This window comes from Juglans microcarpa x Juglans regia, chromosome 2D, assembly GCF_004785595.1.
Source record: "Juglans microcarpa x Juglans regia isolate MS1-56 chromosome 2D, Jm3101_v1.0, whole genome shotgun sequence".
Lineage (NCBI taxonomy): Eukaryota > Viridiplantae > Streptophyta > Magnoliopsida > Fagales > Juglandaceae > Juglans > Juglans microcarpa x Juglans regia.
Window position 1 is genome coordinate 19574192 of NC_054596.1, and position 25331 is coordinate 19599522.

Below are 25331 nucleotides of genomic sequence, written 5' to 3' on the forward strand. Positions count from 1 at the left end.
TAGTATAAATTTGTAGTTTTTTTATTATTTTATTTTAAGTATTATTTTAACATTTTGACCTATTAAAAAGAAATAAAAAAAAAAAGTATACAACTCCACTACTAATCATTTTATTTAATTAAAATTAAATTAAATTAAAAATATTAAAATATTCAAACGAAACTTTAAACAGTAATATTGATGCTTTTTTTCCCTTTGAATATCAGAGCATTTAAGGCTCGACATGTCCTGATCTCATATATATGCAATGGTTGTGAGAGAGTTACTACTTTATAACTATTTATCTACTATTTAAGAGTATTTCAAATTTTTTTTTATTTTTTTATTATTTTCTTTTACATATTTTTTAATTAATTACTAATAAAAAATTAAAAAAATATATAATTTTATTAATACTTACTTTCTTAATCATTAAATAAAATTAAAAATTAAAAAAAAAAATCAAATATAAAAATAATAGTAATCCTATCATTATTCTATACGCAAACTCACGTCAATAGGTACATGCAAACTCACGTCGATAGGTACTAGAAATTAAAAATATAAAACTAGAAATTTGAAATTGGAAAACTGCCTTGTTTATTTTTACAGATAAAATAAGATGAGTTGAGATTAAAATTAAAAGTTAAATAAAATATTATTATTATATATTTTTTAATATTATTGTTCTTTAAAATTTGAAAAAATTAAATAGTTTATTTTATTTTATATGAAAATTTTAAAAAATTATAATGAATATATGAGATGAATTGAAAGGAGTTATGAAAACAAACGAGGCAAGAAGTAATTAGACATGGTGTTCACTATAAGAGTTATTATATTTTCAAGTGAGTCTTCAAAACACATTATCAACATCACTTAAATAATAAAACTTGATTTATAGAATTTAAATTTTAAATTTTATCTTTTAAATCAAATTATGTCATATAATTAAGTATTTTACTATGCATACTCTTCACATGATTTGAGAATATAATTTTTTATTTTATAAAGGGACATAAAACATATTTAATAAGTAACTATAGTCCTAATTAAATTATGTTTTCTAATGAGATAATGATTTTTATATCCTAGTACTTCTATGTTTTCTCTAAATGAGGGACTCTACGGTCTACCTCGTTCGTGACTCAGCCACTGCTTCCACCTCTTTTATTATTACTTTAAAAAGCTAGTTTTATTTTTAAATTTTTTATTTTATTACTTGCCCATGTTGAAAGGGAAAAATATTAAACTAGTATGAATAAAAAAAGAGAGAAAATAAAAAAATAAAATAGAAATGAGAAGTGATATCCAAAATAAATTATTTTCAATGAAATAGAAGTGATCGTCATCCAATTGGCCAACGCATGCCACTTAAAGATTATTGAAAATGGAAATAAATAGAAAAAGATTCCATTTTAAAAACAAAAACTAAACAAATCGCGAGTCCCTTTCGAGGAAGTCGGAGGAACTCTAGAGGAATGACTACACATTCGACCAAACACGGAAACTCTTTGGATTTTAATTTTCCACCAAAGAAATTGCCAGTAGCAACTGGAAATAGCCAGCGCTATAATTGTTGAAAATATATTTCCTTTTAGATCATCAAACCACAAGAAGTTCTTTTTCTTTTCTATTTTTTCTAAAGTTTTCTTTTTTAGATTATCTACTGGTATATGAGTAGATAAACAAAGCAATTCCAGATTCTCAGAAAAGGTACCAGAATCTCTCTTAGGCCATAAATACGCAGCCAGCTTCTAACTGTGAGTTCCACCTCTGTGTTTCAATTTTGTCTTGTATGTGCTATTGGTTGTTTCATCTGATTGATGCTTCTTTGATTTCTATTTCTCATTCTAAAGAGTTGAGGTTCATTCATGTTGAATGACTGTAATTTTTCATGCTTGTGAACCGATCATGTATTTATTATATGATGAATGGGTTCTTGTTCTTTTTTTTCTTTCTTAATTGATTATTGGTTTTGAAAATTGTAGTTCTGGGTGTTGGAAATATCTCCTTTTTCCCCTTGCCATGAATTTCATCATGAATTGAAGACTACAAGGCAATTTAATTTGTAGCGTAGAAGGATTTTATTCAATTAGTCGGAATAATGCCATGGAAATTCTGGAATAAGTCCTACTTAGCTACTGGGGCTGAGGTGGGATGGGAAAAAAAGCCTTAAATAAAATGAACCAGTTCTTTAATAACTACTCGTTCATACATTGTCGGCATCAGCTGTAGGAGTTCGTTGAAGGGAAAGCATTCATTCATGGCAGCCCCTTATGAAAATGTGCCTCCTGCTAATCTTGAGGTTTGTTATAAAGCTTTCTTTTTGTTTTTGTTTTTGTATTTTTTGTTTTTTAGCTTGTGATCAAGACTTTCGTTTTCTTTATTTGTCACTGCTGAAGGATGCTTGGTTATCTAAAGATTCTTTTTATTTCTATCTGCTTGCATTAACAGGGAAAGTATATGGCAATTATAGTTTGCTGGCTTCTTGGAAATGGGTGCCTTGTTTCGTGGAACAGTATGCTTACGATTGGAGATTACTATTCTGACTTGTTCCCGGTATATGAAGTCTCTCTCAGGTTTTTTAGTATGCTATTTCAGGTTTTGGAGTTATTATAATGGCTGTAGTTTTGTTAAGGCATGTATTTCATGTCCAACTGGCCTGCAAAGCCACTCCTCTGAAAGGAAGCACTTGAAGAAGATATCTAACACTTATATGAAAACCTAAATTTAAGGTGTAATGGGTGATCTAACCTCATTGTTTTACTGATAAACGGCAAATAGGAATTGGTTGACCAGAGATTGGTACCACTTAGCTCAGCAGCTTGTTCCCACCCTTTTTCCCGATCAATTCACAGAAATTGAAAATAAAGCACAGTTATCGATCCTGTCACTTGCAGAAATTTTGAGATTTTGAACCATTTACTGTGGAAACGTTTTACATATTCTTCTCTTCATTTTTCATTCAGCCGTGGCCTGTTAGTTCCCATTTATCCTGATTTTTCTGATTGGTTGCCAAACTGCAGTCTCTATGCCCTGAATTAGATTATAGGTTTTGTAACATATCATTTATGGTTTGGTAGGACCCATTTTGCCTCTATTTAGACTTGCTCTGGACTGTTTCCATCACATATCTTTTGCATTAATGTGCTAGATCTAGATTTGGTAATATATATTTTTTACTCCATTCGTTAGACCTTTTCTGAATCTCAATTATAAGAATGTCAATAGTTGTTTCTGTAGCAAAGGATTGCCTAAGTAATCAACCTTCTATTTTTTCTTCTTTTGCAGAAATACCATTCTGCAAGGGTCTTGACTCTTGTATATCAGCCATTTGCCCTTGGAACACTTGCAATATTGGCATACCATGAGGCAAAAATCAATACAAGACGAAGAAACCTATTTGGCTATATCCTGTTTTTTATAAGCTCTTTTTTGGTTTTAGTTGTAAGTACAATTTGTTCTCCTCATCAAATATTTTCCTTCCTGAATTCTACCAGATCTGGTTACACATACCATTAGTTTAGAAACAAATTATTAATCCTTTGAGATATTGTTTTTATTCCTTTCTTCTCTATCATTATTCTGCAATAGTTGGATTTAGCTACTTCTGGAAAAGGGGACTTGGAACTTTTATTGGAATATGTGCCATTAGCGGTGCTTTTGGAGTTGCAGATGCTCATGTACAGGGGGAATGGTTGGGGATCTCTCTTTCATGCGACCTGAATTCATTCAAGTCAGTATTCATGACCGTCATTATTACATAACATGTTCAACAGCTTCTCAGCTGTTGAGACTTGAGAAACTTGTCATTAGTTTCTTTGTTTTACTGTTTCTTTTTCTTTCCCTTTTTTCAGTCTTTCCTTGCCGGCTTGGCTGCATCAGGGGCTCTAACCTCTGCTTTGAGGTTGATAACAAAAGCAGCTTTTGAAAGGACCAAGGATGGTCTTCGCAAGGGTGCACGTATGTTCAGATAGCTATTATTTCAGTTTCCTATATATAGAAATATAAGGAAAAAATCTCCCTGACGGTGCTATTGTTGAAAAATTAATGCTATGACATAGCAGATTGGTGACTTCTGGAAATTATAGATACAAATTTCCAATTGCATATTATGAGCCATATCGTCAAATTCCTATTATTTTTGTTTCTTTCAAGGATTCACTTGTTCATCTTAGTAAGTTGTTAACTATAGTTGGATTAATTTGAGATCCTTATCCACTATGAGTTTCTAGCTCTTAATTTGTAGGTTTGTCCAACTCATTTCAAGTTTGTTTTGGATACGAGTAACCTGAGACTCATTGTTGACTGCATAAAACTTTCATTGTCCAATAATATTTATACAAGAGTGACAGAGGACATTAACGTTATTTCTTGTATCACCTGATTATACAGAAGGTCCTAGAAAAATCTGTTCTTTCAGTTTCTGCGTTTTTATTACTTCCGTTTATTCTGGTTCTTCTCAACTCCAATAGTCATCGTTCAGGGAATGGTGGACTTTAGGTGCATGCTATGATTGGATGGTGTGTAATTGATTAAGTCCATCTTTCTTAATACAACCGTGTGTTTAATCTTCTTCTTGATGCTAAGAAATCATTACATGTTGAAATATTTGAACGCTATGTTCCATTTTTTTCTCGGTAAACTATCATAATAGACAGACAAGCATACTCTTGGGTTTTCTGAAAAGATGTTTCTAAAAATTATATTTTATGCTCCAATGCAGTTTTGTTCTTTGCCATTTCCACCTTTTTCGAGCTTCTTTGTGTTCTTCTCTATGCATTTGCCTTTCCGAAACTTGAAATTGTGAAGTATTACCGTTCAAAGGCAGCCTCAGAAGGATCAAAAACCGTTTCAGCTGACCTTGCTGCTGGCGGCATCCAAACCTTACCACAACAAGAGGCATGTCTCTCTCTATAATAGCATGCAATAAATTTCCCTAATATTCATCAAGTCAATCATTTGTGAGACACTGGAATTTTGCAGGCTGAGGAAGACCCAAAACAACTGGAGCGGCTAAGCAACAAAGAATTGTTATTTCAGAACATTGATTATGCACTTGATATGTTTCTGATATATGTTCTGACACTATCTATTTTCCCTGGATTCTTATCTGAAGATACTGGATCTCACAGCTTAGGTGCATGGTATGTGCATATCAAATAATACTTCATTGTTTTAGTGCCTTGTTAATCACTTCTGCAAATCAATAATTGATCGTGTCCATCTCGCTGTCCCACAATGACCAATTAGAGAATTGAAGGACAAGGTCTCTCACAGTGTGTTTGTGTGTACATGTGCATGCTCATGTTTTAGTGTGATATTCTGATAGGTGGTTAAATTGTCAGGTATGCTCTTGTTTTGATTGCAATGTATAATGCATGGGATCTTATTGGAAGATACATTCCACTCTTGAAATTCCTGAAGTTGGAATCACGGAAAGGTCTCATGATAGCAATTCTCTCTCGGTTTTTACTCATCCCAGCATTCTATTTCACGGCCAAGTATGGTGACCAAGGCTGGATGATACTACTCACATCCTTCTTGGGGTTAACGAATGGTTACCTCACTGTCTGTGTCCTTACTTCTGCGCCAAAAGGTTACAAGGTTAGTTTGCCAAAAGCTACTTATTATCGGCTTTTTATAAAGGCCTAGAACGTTTATAAGAAACCTTAAATGTGTTTCTAATCCTCTCGTAGGGACCGGAGCAGAATGCCTTGGGAAACCTTTTGGTTTTGTTTCTTCTAGGAGGTATTTTTGCAGGGGTGACACTCGACTGGCTGTGGCTAATAGGCAAAGGCTGGTGAGTGGTTATCTTCTTATTTTAGATAGTCGAGGAAAACTATATTTCCAATTCTATTGAATAATGATTCATTAAATTCACGTCTAGGCTTTACTTGTAAATTGAAATGTTATGTACAGCTTTCTTTAGGGAAGTCATTGATAATTACTCGATTGTTTCTTCATCTTATTAGCATACGAGTGTTAAATAAATTTGAAGGATGAATGTTCTTTGCCCCCATCAAACTTGTGTCCTATTTCCGTATGCAAATTAGTGGTGTGGTCCGGCCCAAAGATTAGACAAGGTCAATTTCCTCATGCTAGTACAACTACTAAAAAAAAAAAAAATTAGTTTCTTGCAAGGATTTCATGTGAAATGAGAGAATGCAGCAAACATTCAACCTCAATTCTCTCCCCCAAAACATGTGAAATTTGAGAATATTGTACCCCTCGAGTCTATACACCTCAACTCTCTGCTTTTTTAAATTCACGCTTTGAAATTGTAGCCCAAAATTATCAAATATACACAACGTGACCAACATACTGAGTCATAGGGAGATGGTCCTGTTGCCTCGTGAGTCGGTTTTCTCGACGGCTTCCCCCCCACTTTTGTTAATCCAATCCGCGCAATCTAAAGCTGATTTCTCTTGTTTTCTATTATTTTTTTCCCCTCCACAACTCCCAAACACAAAAGGTTTAACCCTGTTTGACACTCTTTAAGTTCATCATTTTCCATTTACTCAAACAAATTCATATTCAGTAGAGAGGCAACTCATTAAACATGGCTCTTTGAATATATGCCATAAAAATATGGCAATAAGATTTGATTAAATAGGGGGTAACACTATGAAATATAAATTTAGCAAAAATTAAACATCCACCCATCCCTCCTCCCTCAATACCATAACATACGCCACGCTACATCTACACGTCAATTAAGTCTCGGTACGGGCAGACATTTACAGTGGGCAGAAAGACAAAAAAATCCCCGGTAGCCCGTTTGTCTACTAGCTTCACGTGACCCGACACAACATAAGACACCCAAAAAATTTCCAGTGAGTGAGAGAGAGAGAGAAGATGGCCACGCCACGGACGGACCCCACCTTTTCTTTTTTATTTATTTATTTTTTACACAAACAGGGGAACCCAAATGATTAGTGGCAAAATGGGAAACCGAAGTATGGACGGCGGCGACGAGGACTGGGCTTTCTGGAACTGCAAGGAATCCACGGCGAGTGGCATGTTCTCCTGATCGGGGCTGCACGTGGACTCGTGCGGCGGATGCGCACTGTACATGATGGCCCGTAACACGGCCGAGACCGTAGGAATGTAGGCCGTTTTGTTGCGCGCTAACAGCCAAGTCAGCCCCATGAGCTGGCAGTCCCTGTTGAACATCTTGCTCGCCCTTTCGCTAGTGGCCTTGTCTCCTACCGTCCCGTTTTTATATCCACCCTTGAGCTGTAATTATGGACAGTCCAGTATGGGCATTTCAGTCATATTACATTCCAAATAAAAAATAAATAAAAAGGTTAGGTAAAAAGGAAACAACGATGCAAAACATGGAGACTCGTTTTCAAGGGGGTCTACCGAAACGACTTTGGTTGTTTTAGAAAACGGCAGGACGAACAACTCCAACTCACTTCCACTTTCAGACACTTCCACACCATCGTGTTCATGTGCCCATTATCACCAGGTTTAAATCCATATATATTTATATATATTCATTACACTTTGTCAATCGAAAAAGGCATCTCATTTCCATTCTTTCGGCAAGCAACTGTATTCGTACACTTGAAAGAATCATGGTTGGTTTTAGAAAGAAAATGGGGTTGAATCCAATTACTTATTTTTTACTATCAACTTATATCAGACAAGTCTCCCTGTTTCATAGAAGAAAATGTGTAGGCTCGGACAAATATATAAAATTTATTATCACACGAAGATGCTTGGAGCTCAACCCAAACTATCGAGTCAGTTTGCAAGACTAATACCAAAAACCCCTGAACCCAATCTAGATTTCCATACGTCAACACGCACACAAAACAAAAGAAAGTAACCAAATTTAAGCAAAACCAGAGCTAAGCGGATCGGTATATTATCACATCATTTACATAAATTAAACGGTTATATAGGTATATGAATTGAGGGAAACTAACCTTTTGAAGGGCACCAAGGCACTTCGTGCAACCAGAATAAGAAGAATTCCGGCAATTCTTCTCCAAATTCCTGACGGAAACCGTCGGAGTGGCATTGTGAAACCCAGTAACGTTGAAAGCCGCGGGACAGCTCAGCGAGCTAATTTGGTGTAACCGAATCCCACAGAAGCAAAGGATGGCGTCACAGCTCGCGTTCGGCTGTGGAATCCGAATGCCCCGGCTCAACAACGAGCTTTGCAGTGTGTTCACACATCTCTGCGCGTCATCCGGCATCATCGGGAGGTCTTCTTCCGCCGCGGGAGCCGGAGCCGATGACACCTGCAGAGCCGACCTGGCGTGAGCAGCGAAGAGCCACGCGGCCAAAACGGGGCAGCAACGGCTTCGGTCGAGGTTCTTACCGCAGGCCTCGCTCACGCCGCCGAAGAGCTCGCTTGAGAGGTCGAGCCGGCAGGTCTGGGTCTGAGTCTGAACTGGGTAGGCCGGGACGGAGTACTCGCCCGGGTTCAACGGCTGGTCATGGCCATTAGCCAGTTCAGAAAGTAAACCGGCACGAGCGTTGTAAACCATAAACCACAAACAAATAAAAGACCGAAAGATGATCGTAAGAGAGAACATCTTAAGCAGTAGCTATGGACTTTCTGGGTTGTAGTTTTAGGCGTTGAGAGACTCAATATGGATGGCGAGGGCTTCGTGGGTCTGTTTGGGAAACGAGAAAATATGATTGAGTGGAAAGTTCTCTCTTTTTATTTTTTTTGGAGTCACGATTGTGTGGAAAGTTTTGTTGGGGGGGGGGGGGGTAAAGGGATGGAAAAGGAAGAAAAATCACTTGGGAACTTGGAAAAAGAGGGAAAGAGAGGTGGGACTTGGGATTTAAAGGGGAGAGCTTTGAACTATGAATCTGCTTTATAAAGGAGCTAGACCACTTTTATGTTTCTCGGAAAATACGGGATGATATAAAGAGGAAAAGGAAAGATTCAGGAGAGATTCAAAGGTGGTGGCATTTGTAGCAGGATGAAGATTGAGGAGTAAAACTTTTTGTCACTTATCGAGGCTCCCAAGATACAATCTCCTCCTCTGATTCAAAAGCTCTGTGTTAGAGAAACCTAAAGAAGTAAACGAAAATTGTTAGAAGGGTCTCTCTCCCTGTCTCTCTATCTGGGCCTGTGGCTGTCTGTATGAGAAGTGTGATATATGAGGGGAGGTTGAAAATCCACATGAAAAAGGAGGTAGGTTCAGATATCTCTCTCGGTTTATGGGTACCGGCTCAGAGGCTCTAGGGTCACGAAGTAGATAAAGCACTCATTAAATTATGTTATCATATTATTTTGTTTTTATATTTTTGGAATATCTTCGTGAGTTTTTAAAAGGTTCAAAAGAGAAAAGAGATGTGAGGCAGTGAGGGAGGGGTCCATGAGAAACAGAAAGAGATTCGTTTGGTAGAGAGAGAGACGAAGGAGAAGGATAGTCGAGGAGGCGTTTGATAAGAAAGGCTGTCTGAAATTTGGCAGCTTGTGGTGTCCTTTTCTCTTTCATTCCCTACCTACTTCAGAGTTTGATGTGAAAGCCCTCTCTTTTTTGGTGTGTGATTGCTGGACTCTGTTTTCTTGGCCAAGTGCTTGCCCTATTCTCCTCTCACCACTTACTGCACACCTCGTCACGTGGATTTGTAGTCTTTTGGTGTGTAAATCAACATTAATCTAATCTTTTCTTTTGAAAAGAGTGGCATGATGATCAAATGGTACCTGCCAAAGCACAATCGACCAGGAAAACAAAACGGAAGGAAAGGGCTAAACAGCAAGGAACTTTAATTGGGATAGTCTTCATATGGTTACCAATGTTGTACCAAGAAAACAGAAGTTTTTTTTTTTATTATTATTCAAACTTGGGTGGATCAGACTCCTTTAGTGGCTTACACTATTGCATGTTCACGTGTAACAAGTCTTGAGTTATGCTTATTAAACAAAAAGACAAGTCTCCAGTTAACAAGGAAATTTAACAACAGTTCGCACGATAATCATAATCAATCTGTAGATCCACTTGCATGGGACCTTGATCAAAACATAGATAAATATGAAAAACTGAAATTAAATGTTAAATATTTAAATAGTTGATGTGACTTACTTTTTGACATATTTATATCCTTTTACTCTAAATTTAAAAATTTCACCGTTTCGAATTTTAATAATTTTGATATTTAAGTCAATATATTGTAAATAAAAAATTTTATACAGTACACTATTATTTCACTTTTATCTCATTATGTAATATGTGATACATTTATAACCTTATTATAAATGTAATAAATGTACCACATATTACATAGTAAAATGAGAGTGTGATATATAATATTACTTGTTGCCAATAGTCTGTCAAATGAGTAATGTTACATACAGTCGTGGAATGTGTAAATGCTGTGTAGTCGCTTTGAAAAAGAGTGAGATCAACTATTTAAATTTTTTTTTTTTATATGGATTTCACTATAAGAAAAATAGACTTTTGTGACCAGTTAATTCCAGCGAAATAACTATTTACAACTAAAATTAGTTGCGAATAGTCTTTTGATTGTAATAAATAGGTCACAAAAGTCCATTTTTCTTGTAGTGTTTCGTATTTATTTACTTTTTTTAAAGTGATTATATGACGTTTGCGGACTTCATTTCTCCCGTCAAACACACCATGTCAACCCAACCATAAATTGCCATGTGTAAAAAAATTTAAAAAAAAATCATCTAAGAAAAGGTAGAGAGGCTGAGCGCTAAGTCGTGCCACCCTTCTTAACTCTTCAATAGTAAAGTTTACAAATCCTCATGTACAGTAAAATTCTATTCTTTAACAGCCGGAGTTAATATAGAAGAAATTTAAATACAAACAAAAGAAATTCTTAAAGAGTTTAAAAGGCAATGATGATTTCAAATTCTTAAATACAAACAAAAAATTTTAATTTGGGTTTCAAAGCAATGATGATTTCAAATCCAAAATTCTTAAAGAGTTTAAAAGGCAGTTTGGCTTTACTGAAAATCCAAATCTAATGTATGTGATCATTTGGATTATAAAGACCGAAACCGATCACTAGCCCCCATGTACAGACGATTTCTCACACGACAAATCAACCATGTCAGCGCCTAATGTCTGCTCTGAGACACGACTCACCTGCAATGATAAGCACCCGAGTGCCATGATGCCGATGGCGTGTAGGAAGGATTGCCTTTGTTTAGTTCATCCCCTTTTTGTATGTTCCAGCTCGTGTATATATGGACCTGATTCTTGTTACCAGCCATTTTGGTTGCTAGTGAAGATAATTTAAGACTTGTTGAAGCCTGCTCATGTAATATTAATTTCACCATAAATCACAGTACTATCTGCTTTTACTATCACAACATATTTACTTTGATGTAGTGCATGTATAAAAACAGGAAGATTGAGCCTATAATGGTCACACGATCGACTGTATAACGATAAAGCAATGCAGGTGGGTTCCCCTTCCCCAAGTCATCTTTACCAAGGGCACTCGTGCTGCTGATGAGTGATGATGTATGTGTGTGTATAACTATATAATATGATCATTTGTGTTGGGGCCAGGAGAGGAGTCTAGAAAGAGATGAATCATTAGCTTAAAAGATACAATTAATTAATAAATAAATAAATAAATAAAAGAGAAGAAACATTAGCTGTAGGAAAGTGGTCATGAAAAGATCAAAAGAGTCGGCTCCTGTTCCTGCATATACATATATATATATGTTATATATATGGTCCATTAATATAACATACATATATATGTATGTATGTTATATATAAATACAACGTTACTCATATTTCATATATGTTATACCATATTGTTATTGTAACATTCTTGGATGTATAACTGAATTGTCCCTGATCTCACTTATGCTATGTTCAATAAAAAATTAATATTGAAAGAGTATATACCCGCCCACTTGATCAAATTAAGCACACCGACAGAATAAAATGGGATAAGAATAAGGGCAATGCTAGGGATCCGCTTGGGGTTTCCGTTCAAGCATCACATTCCAATTTTTTTTTTTTTTATTTCTTAGTTTTATTTTACGTAGTGATTAAGAAAATGTTGTTTAATAATATTATAAATTTTTTTAAAAAAATATATTTAAAAGTGTTAAAAAATGATATGGAAAGAAAAACACTTTTTAAATATTTTTTTCACATTATTTTTTAACACTTTCAAATCTTTTTAAAAAAAGAAAAAAAAATTCAATATTATTAAAAAATATTTTCAAAAAAAATTAAGAAATATATATATATATATATATATATTTTGAAACTGGATAAATGAACGAGCGGGATCCTATCATTTTCTTTAGAATAAAGAAATGAAAATGAAAAGCATGAAACGGGGCCGGAAGGCGGAAAGTCGGTAGCTAGCTGCCTCGGAATGGTATGGCATCCTAGGGCTGCAACATCTGTGTGACACTCTTTGAGCAGCCGTATCTGCATGGCTTAAGCGTGTGGTTACTGCCTAAACAGTCAGCTTTACAACAGAAGTTGTACTGTGCATGACAACCAACTTTACGTTTCAAAGACCAGTTTTATAATTTTTTTTTTTTTTTAAAAAAAGAAGAATTATTGTTTACATGATTTAACGGTCCACCCTACTTAGTAAATAAACAGTATTATTGTTTTTATTTAGAGTTTTATTAGGTACAAGTGAGTTCGTGTACTATATCGCGTATCGATGATTTTTTTAATTTAAAAAAATAAAAAAATTTTTTTGAGAGAAGAAGAAAATCTCATATATTATAAAAATTATTTTCGTCTTTAATTCACATCGTTTTGTTAAATATATATATTATATATCAATATTAATGTATGAATTGGTACACGAACTTACTTATAATAAGATTTTTCCTTTTATTTAACGTCCTCGCTAGTAGTGTTGCTTCATTGCATATTCCCTTCCTATAGAGGACAAATATTTGCAGCAAACCCTATTAGGTTCCATCATAGAAGAAGAGAGTAAGACACAAAATTAAAAAGAATAGTCGCATATATATATATATATATATAGAGAGAGAGAGAGAGGTACTGGTTTGTGGAAAAACAAAAGCCCTCAAAAAGTAAAATAATTCAAACAAATACTCAGCTTTGCAGAAACTTTCTACTTTTTGTTATCTATTATTTGTGTCTTTGGAATTTGGGTTGGGTCTCTATGTTTCAATAAAGAAAGGGATAAAGAATTAAAGGGCACGGGTCGTTTTTTATTTTTCTTTTTTAAAATGTTGGGTCTTACTTTTAGAATTCTGTGGATCAAGGATTATGTTTTAATATAGTTGGATTATGTCTAAAGGTTGAAAAAGAGACGTTTCGGCAAAGTCTGGTACTACTTGGGACCAAGAAAAAAGAAGAAGTGTTTGGGGATTGATCGCAGAAAAAGGGGAAGGATAGGGAAAAGGTGTAATGATGGTGCTGCAAATCGGGATGACGGACCCATATATACATTATATGATCGATAGTCGTACGGTTGCCGGTGAGTCCCATACGAGGTGACATGCACGATGCAATGGTGCATGGCCCTCTTTGCCTTCTCTCCATCTGCTTCTAATTTGTCTGACATTTCGCCTGACCAAAGTTGCACCTTGTTTCCTACTCTCTTTCTCTGGTTGAAGAGAACCAATTATCATCCAAAAACACTCATCATCGAGTAAGAAATGGAAAATTAACTAAATTTAAATTTAAATTTTATAACAATTGGACATGGGAATTATATGATGAAAAGCAATCCAAATTAGCTAGCTAATACGGTGCCATATATATAATCAACTAATTGGTTGATACCAAGTGTTATGTGTGATTCAAAGAAAATTAAGAATAATTATAAAATAGTACTGTTATATCCACGAATGAATTATACAAAAGTAATCCCGCAAATAGATATGACTTTATATTATCCGTTAAATTTACTTTACGATAAAAGTAACTTTATAATCTGACGAATCACATCAAACCACATCAATTTATAAGATTATTTTATATAATCTATATGTGGCTAGAGTATTTCCCATTATAAAAAGATAATATGATGGCCTATGTTGCTATCTCTAAGTTATTCCTATTTGTCATGCGCGCTTGTACCACACTCATAAGATCATTGGCGAATGCCAGAAATAATAAATTAAGAAGAGTGTTACAATCACAAAGTGATTATATAAAAGTAATTTTACAAACTGATATGATTTCATGTGATCTACCAGATTTACTTTATAGTAAAAATAATTTTACAATCTAAAGAATCATGTAAAGTCACATTAGTTTGTAGGACTACTTTTATGAAATCTTTTTGTGACTAGAGTATTTATAATAAATTAAATTGGTGGAATACAATGCGCACAAAGAAAATTTAGTGGGGGTGCACAGTAGGGGAGGGCAGTGGGGCCTCACCCCTCACTACCCCACCTCGCCTCCGCCATGGCAAGGCAGTGCCTTTGTCAGTCAAATGCGAGTGGCGGGGCAATTCGCCAACATCCAGCTAGGGGACGGACCGGGCGTGGCCCCGCTCTATAGGGGCGCTACCCGCATGGTGCGGGGTGGGGACACCCCCTCCCCGCCCCCCGCCCTGCCCCCTGCTCAATCCAGTGATTCATTGGATTTATAATTTTTTTTTGTCTAATTTTTTTTAGACCCAAATTATAATATAATATAAATATAAATTTTATTCAAAAAAAATATAAACTCATTAGAGTTATATTTTAGACTGCTTTGGTCTCTTTGGCCAACCTTTATATAGGAGGCGAAGGCAATACAATAGTCATTCTTAAGCAATGTGAGACTTACTCAATGTGGGACTTAATAGTAAGTCCCACATTGCTTAAGAATGACTATTGTATTGCCTTCACCTCCTATATAAAGGTTGGCCAAGGAGGCCAAGGTAATCCATTAACTTGAATTCAAGTTTTTAACAAGTTGTATATATTTATATACAATATATATATAAATTATTTATATAAATATAAAAAATAATTTTTTTTTTATTATGTGGGACGGTGCGGAGTGGGGTGCAGGGTGGGGCCTCGCTGGGGTCAACCTGCCCCCCACCCTCGCATGGGCGGTGCGGGGTAGCCCGCCAGCCCATGCGGGGGCAAGGCCCCCCGCTGCTCACCTCTACCACTCTACATATCCCCCACCCCGTACGATATAAGGTTATACACACACACACACATATATATATATATATATAACCTTATACATTAAACAAAACAACGTCGTTTTGTTAATACGTAAATTCATCTCCTACTCGACTCCCCTCTCTCAGACTCCCTCAGTCTTAGCTCTCTCTCTCTCTCTCTCCTCACAACCCTCAGTCTCTCTCACTTGTCGCTATTGTCTAAAGTCGTTGTCTTCCGTTGTCTTCGCCTCACACCAACACCCTCGTCAAGTCCATTTCTCTCTCCTACGAACTCACCAGATGTAAGTATCCTGACGATCCATTAACTTTTAATTCTCGAATTAGAATATGGAGGATGGTATTCATGAATGTATTTGGAAGATGGGGTTGTGATTTGTGTCCTGTGGAAATGTTTGTGTGATTATGATGATAAGTTTCATTTGGTGATTTTTTTTTATTTATAATTATTATAAATCTAGGGTTTCAATTTGAAATCCTAAACTAGTTAGGGGTTCGGATTGAACCCCAATATGTATTGGGGTTTCAATTTTGAAATCCCTTAAATTAATTTAGGGTTTCAAACTATTAGATGTTTCAATTTTGAAATCCCTAATTTAATTTAGCAATCTTTTTTAGGGGTTTCAATATTGAAACCCCTTGATGTTCATTGTTCATGACTGTACGTATGATTTTATGAAATTGTATTGTGATTTTTGCATCATGTCATCATGTATGTCAGGTTTGTGTCAATCAACGAGAATGGACGAGGCAAATCCAACCACTAGCCTTAGTGCTAGCTCTCGTGACCCTACTAATCCCCCTACTACTACACAACCCTTGACCCTAAATCCATCCCTACCCATGATAGTAATGGTTGATTTTTTTTTTTATATGTATATATCATTATATTATTTGTAGTTCTAATATTTTTTCTAATTAATGTTTCAGGTTTTATAATCTCACGTCTCACTTACCCACCACCTCCAAATCTCAATCTTAGGACTCAAACTCAAAGTCATCTCAATCTTGTTTGTCAAATTGCCAGATACAATTTCTCATTTTGTAATATTATTGATTTCAGTTTTTTAACAATTTGTAATATTTTTAGATTAATTTGTATTGTAATAGCTTATAATACTTAGATTTTTATGTTTTAAACTTTAAACAACCTTTGTTTAATTTTATGTTATATATGTAAATTGTAAAATATAATTATTCTTTTTATTAAGACTTATTTTTTAAGAATCTGCATCCAAAATGGCCTAGAAAGAGGTTTTGGATCCAGTGGATCCTAGGCCCCCATTTATCTTGGATAGGGGGCGGACGGACCAAAGGTCCAAATCTACCCCTCATCACCCAGACTGGGGGCTTCGTTTCCAAGGTACGAGGTCTGATCTCTAGTGGGTCCCCCTACTAGGACCGGGGAGCGGTGCGAGATGCGGGCTCGTGGGGTGTGGGTAGCACCCCTGGTGCATGGCGGGGCACAATTGGAAGTTAGGGTTACACTCTTTTGAAAATTAGGAAATCAAAATGAAGGACAAAAGTTGAAAGGGCAATCAAATGTCAAGAGAAGAGAATGGAGGAATTGAGGCTTCTCACAAAGAGATAATGATAACTTTAAGAGAGAAACAGTTTTTCCAATTAAACCAGTTTTTTATAATAGTTGTGTAAATAGTGATGAATATATATATATATATATACATACTGTTTAAAAAGTTGAATATATGCAGCTTGGATTAAACTGTCACAAATTACATGCTATACTAAAATCCAATCAAGAGACTCATCATTGTTTATACCCATTGTATATATAATCATCATCAGCCCGATCCTTATATATCACGAGATTCGATGGCTTTGACTAACGAAATAGTTTAGCAATTATCAATTAATCATCAAATCGTGAAATTAACAATTAACTCCCGTGAACTAATGGTAATAATCATGCATTGTAGAACAGCTGGCAATCACTTGTTTAATTGCGAACCTAGAGAGAGGGGCACTCTAATCCCCATCCTTAGTTTAAAAAATTATGAAACTTAATATTTATATAATCCTTTCCAAAAATCTTAAAATAGTCTGTTAATTAAGAAATAATGAGTTATTCTATTCTTAAATCGGTATGTAGAGCATATTATGTAACTCATATAAATGACAAGGTTTGATTTGTAAAATCTAAATTTTATAATTTATCTTCAATATGAAATAATGTCATGTATGCACTTTACAATGTGTTATACATATTGACTTGAGAATATAATTTTTCGTAAATAATATACATAAAAAATTAAAAATCTCTTAAGAATTTCAATCTTTTGGGCGCCAAAATTTCTATTGCTATAAAAGTGACATTATATGTCCCTAAATTGAAAATATATATTGATAAATATTTTGATATGTTCAATTATGTGCGTCACATTTTTCATTATTGATGCAAGAGGATTCAAATTAGATGATACCGAGCTGTCAAATTGCATGTTGATGGCGTTGAACTACCTTGAGATAGTAGATCAGCGCAAGTACAATAGTAAACATTGATCTTTCCTTGATTTGGAACAGTTTTGAGCACATGTCGGTATTTTGACCATAACTATATATGATTACAGGTATCAGAATCGCGTATTTGACCTCAATTCGGAAAGTTCTTTTCAGGGCGCACGTTGCGTTCACCCAGTAACGCTCGATGTGTATCATTTTCAAGGCCAAAATTAATTATTTTCCCCTTTGAATCTCATTTTTTAGATATTTTTGTCATTTTATGGTAATATTTCATTTTTTGTTTAGAAAATGATTTTGAACTTGATTTTAGCCAAAGTTTTGGCAGACTACTTCTTTATTTACATATATATTTTGAGTATGTTTTTTGTGATTTTGCTATTTTTAGTAAAAATCTGATATATTCGAATTATAGCTATTAAAGTCCGACTTGTAGGTTGATTTCAACATTATTGAGTTTTGATCATTTTCAATTGAACATTAGAGTCGTTTTTTGTGTTTTTGAAAAAATCTCTTATATTCTCCGTGTTGATTATGGCTATAAAAAAAAAAAGGGCAAACCGGACAAGACCGGCCCGAATAGGTCAAACTGATCCGGTTTTGGACCGGTCCAGTCTGGAACCAGTTTTTGTAATAGCAAAATCGGCCAGTTCTGTATAATATATATTTTAAATTATTTTTTTAAAATTATAAATAATATTTTTTATATTATATATAATTTTTTATATATAGTAGATATAATAATATAAATTAATTTAAAACTTTAAACTGAAATTGATAAATCACATCAATTGAAAAAAAATCGTAAATATCAAAAGATTTGAATTTATATACCAAAGTTGTAAATAAGATCACTAAAATATTATTTACCAAAAAAGAAAGAAAATCACTCAAATATTATTACCAAATTTTTATGCCTAATAAATTCTCAATATATTCTTTTTGATAAGTACATAATACATTAGTAAATTATTAATACTAATATACATTAGTATATAATGTATATTAATTATAATTTTCATTTTATGGCCTAATACTAATAGTCTAATACTATATTACTATTAGTAATATACTTTAAGCCTATATATAAATTCGTATATAAATCACTATACTAAATAGTTACATATGAAATAATGTTATAGTTAATACCGGTTTAGGAGGGGTAAACGGTGCGTAATTAGTTTTTAAAAATGCAAAACCGGTACATACCGGTTCGGTCCTAAATTTTGTTCAAAATCGGACCGGACCAAACCAGTTACACTCTTAATGTTGATCATCTATTGGAACTAGCAGCCAGAATTAACCTAAATTATGTTCGGCTTTAGTTGGCATCAAAGCTGATGCATCTTTCCTGAGGTTATATCTCATCAGTCTCCATGGTTGGTGCTGGTGGTCATGGTCATCGTGGGTAGGTTCTGAACGAGGAAGTCCCGCACTGTGATCGTAGCATTCAGGATGAGATGATTGAGGATTTGCAGAGACAGGTTGCAGGGTTAACCTAGCCTCTAGCAACGTAGGATATTGGTGGTCATGAGATGGAAGATCACGATTCCGATTCCAAATTTGAGAACATGTATCAATCTCGTGCTTTATTCTGGGAGCACCATGGTCAGGAGGGGCGTTAGGGGGACTTCGGTTTCAGAGCAGATCATCTCGAGTTTTCTGGTACGTTACAGGCTAAAGGTTTCATTGATTGGTTGCATGAAGTGGAGCGAATTTATGATTATAAGGAAGTCTCAGATCGTGTGAAAGTGAAACTGGTCACCATCAAACTAAAGGGTAAAGCATCTGCTTGGTGGGAGTAGTTGAGATGATCCGGAGACAGACAGGGCAAGGCTAAGATTACTGACTAGGACAAGACGAAGAAAAGGATTGAAGGTTCACTTCCTTCCTTTCGGCTACACTCAAACCTTGTTTCAACGACTTCACACGTTGAGGTATGGCACAAGATCAGTTGATGATTACACAAAAAAGTTCTATCAATTGATAGCCCGGAATGAACTGCCTGAAACAGAGGAGCAGATGGTGGCATGATATTTGGGTAGCTTGTGGCAACCCTTGTGGGATGTCCTCAGTCTTCGCTCTCTGTGGACAGTTTTTGAAACATACCAATGTCCACTGGTTGTGGAGAAACAACAGAAAAGGAGGTCAATAATTAGAAGCGATCAAAACAGTCGAGATGTTCACCCCTAAGAATCTTGTCCTACCCTTCAGTCGCAGGGCTAGAGTTCTAACTCCAATATTAGGTGTTTCAAATGTGGCGAACAAGGACACCGATCAACTGAGTCTAGAAAACCTGCTAATCAGAAAGACAAAAATCTCCTAATTGAAAAATAAGTGGTAGAAGAAACTGAGGAGTTGGGGGAGCCTAAGTATGATGACGATGAAGATGTAGATGTGTCGTATGGTGATGGCCATGAGACCCTGGTTGTTTGCAAGAGTCTACTAGATCCTAAGGCTGATTCAGGAGACGATTGGTTGAGAAGCAATATTTTTCACACTACTTGCACATTTGCTAATAAAGTTTGCAAGATTATCATTGACAGTGGTAGTTGTAAAAACGTGGTGTCTAAAGAGGCTGTGCGGAAGTTACAGTTGAAGACAGTATGTCATCCAAAGCCGTACAAATTTTGGTGGCTCAATAAGGGCAGTGAGGTAACAGTAAATAGATGATATCTAGTATCTTCTTCGATCGATAAAAAATATTTTGATAATGCTTAGTGTGATGTCATCTATATGGATGCGTGTTATGTATTATTAGGCAGACCTTGGCAGTATGATCGCAATGTTATTCACAATGGGCGGAAGAATATATATATATATATATATATTCTTTTAGCATCAAGGGGAAGAAGATCATGTTGGCACCTTGCCTAGAAGGAACCACTTCTACCCTGATAGCCCAAAGTACTAACCTGCTTTCTATGTCCAAGTTTTTAGAGGAGATTGAGTGTGAAGACGTGATTTAACTTTGCTGCCTTGTGAGACTAGTGCATCAGACATAGGTCCAGATTTGCCACCAGAGGTGTAGTAGCTACTAGCAGAGTTCTCAGATTTGATGCCAAAAGATCTTCTACTGGACTGCCACCAATGAGGGATATTCAGTATCAGATTGATTTTGTTCTAGGGTCGAGTTTGCTAAATTGACCTGCGTATCGCCTTAGTACCAAAGAATTTGAAGAGTTGCAGCGTCAGGTTGTGGAGTTATTGGAGAGAGGCTACATCCATGAGAGCATAAGCCCATCTGCGGTTTCTGCCTTTTTGGTACCTAAGAAAGATGGTTCTTGGTGTATGTGCATAGACCGCAGAGCGACCAACAGGATCAAAATGAAGTACAGATTTTCGATTCCCCGCCTGGATGACATGTTGGACTAACTATTTGGTTCTAAGGTCTTCTAAAAAATCAAACTTAAAAGCAGATACTACCAGATCAGAATAAGGCCTGGAGATGAGTGGAAAACAGCGTTCAAAACTCAATATGGTTTGTATGAGTGGATGGTTATTCCTTTTGGATTGTCTAATGCGCACAACACGTTCATGAGATTTATGCATCAGTTTTATAGCCTTTTATGAGAAAATTCATTGTTGTTTATTTCGACGATATCCTCATTTATAGCTCGACATAGGCGTCACATTTAGATCGCCTTCGAGCTATTTTTGAGAAGCTGAGGAAGGAGTATTTGTTTGTCAATCAGAAGAAGTGTTTCTTCTTTATTATTGTCACTCTCCTTATTTTGTTATGTGTATTGATGGTGTTCATGCAGATCAATTAAAGGCAGATGCAATTCTGGAGTGGCTCACGCCTAAGACCATGTACAATATTAGGAGCACACTATCTTTTTCTTCTTCTTCTTTTCTTTTTCTTTTTTTTTTTAAAAAAAAGAGGTCGGCACCTCCATCCTTGATTGAAAAACAACTTTCACTTATGGTGGAGAAAAATCGTAACAATTAAAACCCAATCTAAACTCAACAAACTAAAAAAGAAAACAACAAAACATCCATAAACAAAAAATTAAGGCCTAATACTAGGCAAACCAAGAAGATCCAAATGTAGCAAACCTCTCACACCAAGGAGCAACTCATCGGAAGCCACATATGTACAATTTAACCCGCCCTTGCCCTGCCTTGCTAAAAGATCTGCCACTTTATTCTCCTCTCTAAACTGATGAGACACCCTGTAATTAAAACCAATATTGCCTCAATAGTTCATCCCAAAAATCTTAAAAATACCATATAAATGACACAATTTGATCTGTAAACTTAAAATTTTAAAATTTATCTTCTAAATCAAATAATATCATGTATGCACTCTACAATATGTACTATACATATTGACTTGAGGACATAGTTTTTTGTAAAGAATATATATAAAAAATTAAAAATCTCTTACGAACTTCAATCTTTTTGGTGCCAAAATTTCTATTACTATAAAAGTAACATTATATGTACCTAAATTGAAAATATATATTGATAATTGTTTTTATATGTTCAATTATACGGGTCACATTTTCCATTATTGATGCAAAAGGATCCGAGTTAGATGATACTGAGTTGTCAGATTACACGTTGATGATGCCGAACTACATTGAGACGGCAGATTAGCACAATTACAGATCTTTTCGGTGTGCACGTCATGGTTACTCAGCTACATTTGGTGTGTATCGTTTTCGAGGTCAAAATCAGCTGTTTTCCCCTTCAAATTTCTATTTTTAGATATTTTTTTTGCTGTTTATAGTAATATTTCATTTTTCGTTTATGAAGTGATTTTAAACCCTATTTGGGCCAGAATTTTGATATATTACTTCTTTATTTACGTATTTATTTTTGGTATACTTATTGAGATTTTTCTATTTTTGTTAAAAATCTGTTTGTAGGTAAAAAATCTGTTAAAAATCAAAGATTTTTTTTTTTTTTTCTATATTTTTGGGCAAATATCTTATATTCTCTGTATTGATCAATTGTTGAAACTAATCATCAGAATTAAAGATCAATCTTCAAATTCTTCCGGTAGCTAGTCATCCATGATCAGCAAATTAGTGATATTCCTGATGTGTTTTTTTTTTTTTTTTTTTTTTTTTGTAGGCAATATTCCTGATAAATTAAGCGAGTCATCATGACGATGTAAAAAAAAAAAAGAAAAAAGAAAAAAGTGAGTGATCGTGACCAATTATATACTTAAAGATCAGTACTAGCTACGAGTATTTGGTGGTAAGTAATGGCTGAAGCTAAATATTAAAAATCCAGCTCGCAGTGAATTCATAGATTATTAGTTTATTACAAGCCAAACCAAGTACGTACAGTACTTTTCCCGCATGCGGGAAAATGTGAAAAAATAAAATAAAAAAAATTGTGCTAAAGGTTTCTAGAGATGTATAGTACTGCCATATATCCAGTTTATAATGATTAAAGTTCGGTTTGTATTCACAATTCATCACAATTTATCTTAATTTATCTTACTATTTATTACTATTCAATAATTTTAATTTATAAATCTCACTACTATTTATAATTTATTTCAATTAATTTTAATTTATCTTCGAATCTAAACGATACTTAAGAGAGTTTAATAGTACTATTGCTTTGAAATAACTTTACGATTAATTATAAATGGCAGCTATATATATATATATATATATATTAATTTGTTGAAATAATAAAGATTACCTTTTAATCTGTGAATATCGGATTATCATGGCTGTTGATTGCCTAGCTAGTTCGATCGTGCCCCCTATCTTTCCAACCCTCAACATCATATGATTATATAATTAATGTGACATTAATTGTCGATCGACTATGATCATTCAGGAACTACTTTTATTTGAATTGCCCCTTTTGGATTATTAATAATTTGTATGCTATTTATATGCATGCTAGCTAGCACTAATTTGATGAATTAATATTAGTTTAATTGGTAAGATTTTCAACCTAATTAATAATATATATAAGTATATGTGTATATATAAAGCTATAAATGTTAGTACTTTGGGAAACACATGCACATGCATGCAACATTAATATTTGTTCTAAATACAAGAAGTTGGATGGTATTTTGACTAGCTAGCTAAGCTACTACTCGCGATTCCTTTCCTGATCATGGACAAGAACGAACGGATGAGAACGAACGAAAAGCGTTTATTATGATCCATCACTTATATTATATAATATATATGTATATGAAAGTTAAAAATTTTAGATCAACGTGATTCTGCCGTTCAGAATAACTAGTCCTCTCATATATAGCACTCAAAATGAGTTTTTTTTTTTCAATTTTTTTATATTTTTTTTATCATTTTAAAATTTATATGAAAGTTAAAAATTTTAGAGCAGCGTGATTCTGCCGCTCAGAGTAGCTAGTCCTCTCATATATAGCACTCAAAATGAGTTTTTTTTTCAATTTTTTTATATTTTTTTATCATTTAAATTTTTTTTTAAAATATAAAAAAAATATTAATACACTAACAATTATTTTCTTAATTATTAAATAAAAAATTAAAAAAATTAAATACATGAAATATCAAGATCAGTAGATAAATTAAATAGATAAAGTAACATTTTTCAAAATTTTAACCATCTTAAAAGCAACGAACATCGTTGGAAAATTATCATACAAAACAAATTAATCAAGAGTCCATGACAACAAAATTAAATTGCGTGACGGACAGCCTAGCTGTACGTAACTTAAAAACAAAAAAACTGTCAACGAACTTTATCAACCACTCCAAATTCCCTGCATGTAACCAGACCCCACCCTCGAAAAATCATTAGAAATATTCAGCGTAGTAGGTTAAAAGGAGAGCATTAATCTTCAAACCCCTTAATGTATATGCGTCGTGACTTTTCGCACATAATATATATAAATCATTTTGGTGATCAAGTAAGTACATTTTCAATTAATTGGAGTAATTATTTGCTCTATCCAAGTACCTAATTATAATCTATTTTAACTTATTATAAACAGAAAAGGTTTCTAGATGCAAATAGCACTATCAATATTATTTGAAAAAACCCATTAATTTGTAATCTCTCTTATTGACTAGTTCTATTACGCGCTGTTATTTTTATATATTTATTATACATTTTATTGATGTGATTGATTAAAATAATTATTTTATATTAAAAAAAAGTGACACAATCAATTATATTAATAGAATATATAAAAAATATATAAAAATAACTGTATATAAAATTTTTATGTTGTGCAAGAATTGTGTGTGAACGCTAACGTTGGGTGGCTTTAGGATACATGGAGCCAGACCTAATTTATATAGGCTAGCTAAACAAAATACTAGGCTAGTTTGGCCCTTTTATATATATGCGCCTGAAGATGGTCGTCGCATCTGACCATGGCCCGTATTAATTTCTTCTTGTATTTGAGGCCAACCTATGTATACTTGCAAGAGGAATTAGAAGAAAAGTCGAACACGTTTTGAAGTAGATGAAGGCAATTAAGACCACTTGGAATATCGTTAGAAGTTATTTATTTATGAAAATGAAAAAAGGGATGCGTGTCGTGTGCATGGAGGTTCGTGTTATATATATATATATATATATATATATATATATATATATATATATATATAGTCATGAGGTATAAATATGCATCTTAATTTCATGTTTTCGAATGGGATATGTAAAAGAAGTTAGTCAAGTGGTATCTAGCTAGCTGCCTTACGTTTGAGTGCATGATCTTGGGCCTCAACCTCAAACATGAATATGATTGGGCTTTGGTTTCCTTCTATTATAAGAAAATTGATTATTTATAACTAATTATTTTTTATGAA

The 25331-nt window shown here is 34.3% G+C and overlaps 1 protein-coding gene, 1 long non-coding RNA gene and 1 pseudogene across 2 annotated transcripts; 2 read left to right on the plus strand and 1 right to left on the minus strand.

The window, feature by feature from the left end:
• The first annotated feature begins 1404 nt into the window (after window positions 1-1404).
• Window positions 1405-9791, plus strand: LOC121249917 (annotated as a pseudogene).
• On the plus strand, window positions 5859-6734 carry LOC121249920. The gene is made up of 2 exons (XR_005937670.1): window positions 5859-6412; window positions 6458-6734. It is a non-coding gene; the product is annotated as an uncharacterized LOC121249920 (long non-coding RNA).
• Window positions 6546-9203, minus strand: LOC121249918 (uncharacterized GPI-anchored protein At4g28100). Its single transcript, XM_041148776.1, has 2 exons — window positions 7920-9203; window positions 6546-7221 (listed from the first exon to the last, which is right to left on the minus strand). The coding sequence occupies exons 1-2, from the start codon at window positions 8532-8534 to the stop codon at window positions 6892-6894; spliced, it is 945 nt and encodes a 314-aa protein (XP_041004710.1). The 5' UTR covers window positions 8535-9203; the 3' UTR covers window positions 6546-6891.
• Window positions 9792-25331: the final 15540 nt, after the last annotated feature.